This window comes from Acanthisitta chloris, unplaced genomic scaffold, assembly GCF_000695815.1.
Source record: "Acanthisitta chloris isolate BGI_N310 unplaced genomic scaffold, ASM69581v1 scaffold44572, whole genome shotgun sequence".
NCBI lineage: Eukaryota > Metazoa > Chordata > Aves > Passeriformes > Acanthisittidae > Acanthisitta > Acanthisitta chloris.
This window is the reverse complement of record NW_008661907.1, coordinates 1-5,776: the sequence shown is the minus strand read 5'-3', so window position 1 is coordinate 5,776 and position 5,776 is coordinate 1. Positions and strand designations below refer to the sequence as shown.

Here is a 5,776-nt window from a genome sequence, read left to right as displayed (position 1 = left end):
CTTGGCCCCCTGAGCACACTGCTGGGTTCTGTTCAGCTCCTGTCTCTCCATACTCCCAGGTCCCTTTCTGCCTGGTGCTCTCCAGCCACTGTCCCAGCCTGGAGAGCTGCATGGGATTGCTATGGCCTAGGTCCAAAATGCTATTAAAATAAACATCCCCTTTCCTTTGCTGTCAAACTGGAAACCATTTTGGCTGTACCTCTAACCTTCAGTACTGGCCCAATTTCCTTTTCTCAGTGCACTCAATACCCACATGTGTCAGTATTTGATCCCTTCTGTACCTGTGCTTACCAACAAGAAGAAGGTTCAACTGCAGCTAAATCAGTCTCCTGTGATTGCTGGTTTCAAGTTCCTGGAAGTAACTATTTAGTCTTTAGTGGTTAGGTGGAGGTGTGGATAATGATCAGAACCAGATATTGTGTGTGTCTAGATTTTTACCTTTTAGTTAATGATTGGTCAAAGTAAAAAAGTGTTTTTCTTCCTCCAAGAGAATTTAGAGCTCACAGGGAGAAAGAGAAACAAGATCTCCTCAAGAACCTAAAGGATATTGGAAATGGAAGTATCTGTCCTGTTCTGAAGCAAACAATCCCTTTTGGTGTTGCCTATCACCATGGTGGCCTGACAAATGATGAAAGGAGGAGCATAGAGGAAGCATATTCTTCAGGTGTGCTGTGTCTGCTTGCTTGCACAGCTACTCTAGCTGCTGGAGTCAACCTGCCAGCTAGAAGGTGAGTAACCAAAGCATGTTCCATGGTTGGATTGAATTTTGCTTCAGGGAAAAAAATGGCTTTAATAAGTTGGGAATATCAAGCGGCATTAAAAGTGTGTTTCTCCTTTTACTAGCAGAGTGGTAGTATAAGGACTTTGTGTTCAGTTTTGGACACAAGACTGCAAGGTTTTTGTGGGGGAAATGTGGATCAGTAGCAAGTCCCTCAGCATGCACAGCTGAAGAGCATCTAAATGGAGTAAGGAAATGAGAGAATCATAGAATTTTAGAGGTTGGAATGGACTTTAGAGCTCATCCAGCCCCAACCCCTGCCCTGAGCAGGGACACCTCCCACCAGAGCAGGTTGCTCAAGGCTCAGCCAACCTGGCTGTGAACACTGCCAGGGTTGGGGCAGCCACAGCCTCCCTGGGCAACCTGGGCCAGGGTCTCACCACCCCCACAGCGAAAACTTCTTCCCAATATCTAACCTAAATTTCCGTCTTTAAATATGTGCCCATTTCCCCCTGGAAATCTTAATCAATTGAAGAAATGTTTCAGTATTTTAGTGATATTATTCAGGAGAACAGTGGTTTCTTTAAGTACTGTCTTAAGAACAGTGTTCAGATGGGAAAATAAATCTTTTCTAAGGAGTTGAATATGTTTTAAAAGAAAAATGTTCCCTTTTTATACCCAAGTGCTGCTGATGTGTCTGCTGTGCTCTGTATGACCCCTTTGTGTGCCTGTATGGCAGGATAATCCTTCTGAGGGGAGGAAAAAAACCTCATTCAGGTGCTGTTATTTTAGCATAACTGAGGTGTGCTCAGTGCTGCTTATGTTTTTCTGTAGGGTTTATTTTATATCTCAGTGGTTTTCATCTTCAACTTAGGCCTGAGAGCACATGTAACAACTAGTTCCAAAGGTTCTGCACAACACAATAAACATAGTTTATCCTTTAATAAACCTTGAAATTCTTTCCATTTGATGTATACATCTGTACAAAGAGGTGCTTTGCAGTTTTTAGCAGTTACTAGGTAAGGAGCATATATCAAAAGGAATTGGCAACATTTTATTGCTGCTTTAGCAGTCTGAATATAAAGCATAACTTATTCAAGACTTCTTTCCAGGGTTATTCTCAGAGCTCCTTATGTTGCCAGTGACTTCCTGAAGAAAAACCAGTACAAGCAGATGATTGGCAGAGCTGGTCGAGCTGGTATTGACAGTGCTGGAGAAAGTATCCTCATAGTGCAGGAGAAGGACAAACGCTTGGTAATGTTTGCAAAGCTGTTGGTAGTTTAAACTGTTGGGTTCAGTTGGTGGAATAAACAGAAGGAGCTGAGCTGCCCAGTTTGGTTTTTGTTCAAGGATTTGACTGAGGCAAAAACACCTTTAAACTACCTCAGTGAGGTTTGTTTTCACATGATAACTGTGAACTTGAGATGTTTACACTCATTTTCTTTATAAGCTGAGCCATGCACACCAGTATACAAATATGGCTAAGGTCTTTCTTGCTCTTTCTAGGTTCAGGATTTAGTGACCAGTCCTTTGGAGAACTGTTACAGCAACCTTCTGGTGGAGGTGACCAAGGGAATGCAGAGCCTGTTGTTATCTTTGGTTGGACTGAAGGTATCAGTTAACACTTCTCTGTGAGTAATTTAAGTGCTTGAAATGAGAAGCAAATGTTGATTCTGTAGCAAAAAAACATCCTTTTTAAACAGATTGGCTTTTAAGTTCAGAACAAGCTCCTAATCAGAGAAGGGCAAAGGTTTGAGTGTTTTTCTTTAACTCAGTGATCATGTGATGCCATAACATGACAATTGTCTTATGTGTAAATGCAAATCAGCATGTTATACAACACAGTATTAATATTTCTGTCTCTGATCCTTGATTCAAGATAAAAATAGAAACAGGAAACAAATTCCCCTGAGGCAGTAGCTAGAGTGACAGAGCAGATGTGGCACAGCCCCATCAGATCCACCCACACTGTCTATCATTCCATTTGTTGCCATGTATTCCTATGGAAACACATCAACAAGATATCAAACTCCTTCTCTAGGCAGTGCATCTTTTCTTCTGACTTATGAAATGTGTGAAGTTCTGCCTTTCATTGTGCTAACCACTTGCCAAACTGATGCAGATAGCAGTTACCCATGAGGAGGTGAACAGTTTTCTGTGCAATACACTGCTGGGTGTGCAGCAGCAGCTGCTGCCCAAAGAGAAGAGCCTCTCTGAGATCACTAAGGATGGGCTAGAAGATCTCATAGAAAAAGGACTTCTCAAAGGAAGAATATCTGGGGAGGGCAATTCCAAATGCACACTGTCAGTCACACCACTGGGCAAAGCCACATACAAAGGTAAGGCTGGTTTTATTCTTGCTATGATCTGTGTTTCACCAAACCCTTCATTTCACCCTTAACTCAAGGTGTTTTCCCGTCTTCAGTCTGAAACCACAGCGAAAAATATGTTGTAGAGAAACAGTTTTACTGAATGGACTGAAAGTGGGAATGAACAAGTAATGCATGACTGAAGGTGAGATCTTGTCTTGGAGGTCTTTTCCAACCCAGCTGGTTCTATGATTCTGTGAATCAGAATGGCTCAGGACCTTGTTTTATCATGGACTGTTATGAACAGGTCTGGTGAAGAGAGGGATTTCTTGGCCTAGAGGGAAGCTGAAGAGGGAGAGGGAGCATATGGCATGTGCGCCAACTGTAATATAGGAGGGAACATATCAGGAAGTTCTGTTCCTGTCATAGCTCCAACCCAGCTGGTTCTATGATTCTGTGAATCAGAATGGCTCAGGACCTTGTTTTATCATGGACTGTTATGAACAGGTCTGGTGAAGAGAGGGATTTCTTGGCCTAGAGGGAAGCTGAAGAGGGAGAGGGAGCATATGGCATGTGCGCCAACTGTAATATAGGAGGGAACATATCAGGAAGTTCTGTTCCTGTCATAGCCTAAAGATTTGGGGCATGGAACACAATTGGAATAGGATGAATCTGAGAGATTCCTTCAATCTACAAGACTGTTCGAGGATTTCATTCCACAAACACTCCAGAAACAGGCAGAACAGCCATCCATGGCAATAGGTTTTGTTCACAGCTCATGTTAGGTTAGCACAGTCATTCAGGTGACACTTATTTCTCTTCCAGCTTTTGTGGGAGATCCAGACAATATTGACTCTATATTCAAATCTCTTACACTGAACTCTGTGTGCCTGTTTATAACTGCAAACCTGTGTATTTCTTCCAGGGTCTATAGACTTGGCCTACTGTAACCTTCTGTATGCAGATCTGAAGAAAGGTTTGGAGGGGCTGATTCTTGAGAGCAATCTTCATCTTCTGTATCTGGCCACTCCCTACGATATGATTTCTAGCTGTAGCCCAGATTGGATGATATATTTGAGACAGGTGAGAGTTGGCTAGCAAACATGCATTGAGGCACACAGTAATGCTGCTTGCTGAGTCTGCAGTGAGTTTATAGGCACAGAAAATACAGTTAGTGAGGTAACCAATTAAGGAAAATAGATGCTGTGTAGTTTTCAGTCACAGGGCAGAGCTGCATAAAAATCTAAGTTTCTTTTGCATCTATATTTGACCCTGTTTGGGGGAAACAGTGGCATGAAACACTTCTTGAGTTGCCAGTGCTCCAAATCCTGGCTCTACCCTCTGTGCTAGCCTTGCCATCCCTAAAGGCTGGTTGATGTTAAACAAGATTTGGCTATAAACTAGTTATATGTAGCCACATCCTTGTAGTCCTGCAAGAAAACCACTATTAAATAGAGCCATATTTGCCTTCTGATGTTCACTCAGTTCATCTGTAGTTTAGGGAGCAAAACCCACTAGAGCTTTAATCATTGTAGGTATCTGATTGTATTGCTAACCTCCAGCCTTGACTGGAACTATTACACTGTGGCAAATACCTTCTGCAGACTCTGCTTGTGGCAGCCTCAGCAGCACAGCCCTTACCCCAGTGCCCCATGCTAAGATCCACCCAGCATTCACCTATTCCACTTGCTGTAAGTGTTGTGTCCTGGGGGAGCACCAAAATCTGGTTCGTCTTGTTCAACTGTGGCATTCAGAGATGGATACAGATCATTCCAACAAGCAGACAAAGAAGCTGCAGATCTGTGTCTAGTGACTGAGAATGTTAGAGAGATATTCAAAACCATTGTTTGATTGGAAGTAAAACATTTGTGTTTTCTATGATATAAAGAGAACTAAATACTTGAAAATTCTTTGTTCAAATCTTTTTTTTAGTTCAACCAGCTAAGTGCAGCAGAGCAAAAAGTAGCAGATATTGTGGGAGTGCCTGAAAGCTTCATTATAAAAAAGGCTTCTGGTCAAGCCATCAGAAAGGTAGGCTGGAGATGGCTCATACCTAAGGTGACAGTTGTGTCTTGTCATTTCCCAACCCTGGCAGTGTTCACAGCCAGGTTTGATGAAACCTTGAGCAACCTGCTCTGGTGGGAGGTGTCCCTGCCCAGGGCAGGGGGTTGAGGCAGGGTGATCTCTAAGGTCAATTCCAAGCCCTAAAATTCTATAATTATTTCCAATAATCATAAGTTGGGGGGGACTGTGGCTCTACTGGAAGGCAGGAGGGCTCTGCAGAGGGACCTGGATAGGCTGGAGAGATGGGCTGATTTCTTGGTGTGTAATGGGTTTGTGGTATAATACAGACGTTTTAGAGCTGTGAAGTTGAGATGCAAAGAACTTCCTTGCAGCACTAACAGGAATACCTGGAGTATGATACTGACTCTGAATTCTAGCTTGCTTGACTCCTAGCGTGTGGACAGTGCTGTGGTGAACAGGCTCTACCTGACATTGGTCCTTTATACCCTGCTGAAAGAGACCAACATATGGAGTGTTGCAGAGAAGTTCAATATGTCTCGAGGATTTGTGCAAAGTCTCCTTAGCTCTGCTGCCTCGTTTGCCTCCTGCCTTCTACATTTCTGTCAGGTACTGTTTTGCACAAATGGCAATAAATTCCCTGTGGTTGGTTTTGCAAAATCTGAAGTTTTAGTCTCTTACTGTAGAACTGAACAAGAGTGTTGTGTTCACAGCCAGGTTGGATGAA

General features: G+C 42.9%; 1 protein-coding gene across 1 annotated transcript; it reads left to right on the top strand.

The window, feature by feature from the left end:
- Positions 1–488: 488 nt before the first annotated feature.
- On the top strand, positions 489–5,658 carry HELQ (helicase, POLQ-like; the record flags this gene model as incomplete). The annotated part of the gene is made up of 7 exons (XM_009070359.1): positions 489–728; positions 1,831–1,972; positions 2,225–2,329; positions 2,841–3,057; positions 3,953–4,110; positions 4,960–5,058; positions 5,485–5,658. Coding segments are annotated over 7 exons (1,135 nt in total), but the record flags the coding sequence as incomplete, so codon positions are not given.
- Positions 5,659–5,776: the final 118 nt, after the last annotated feature.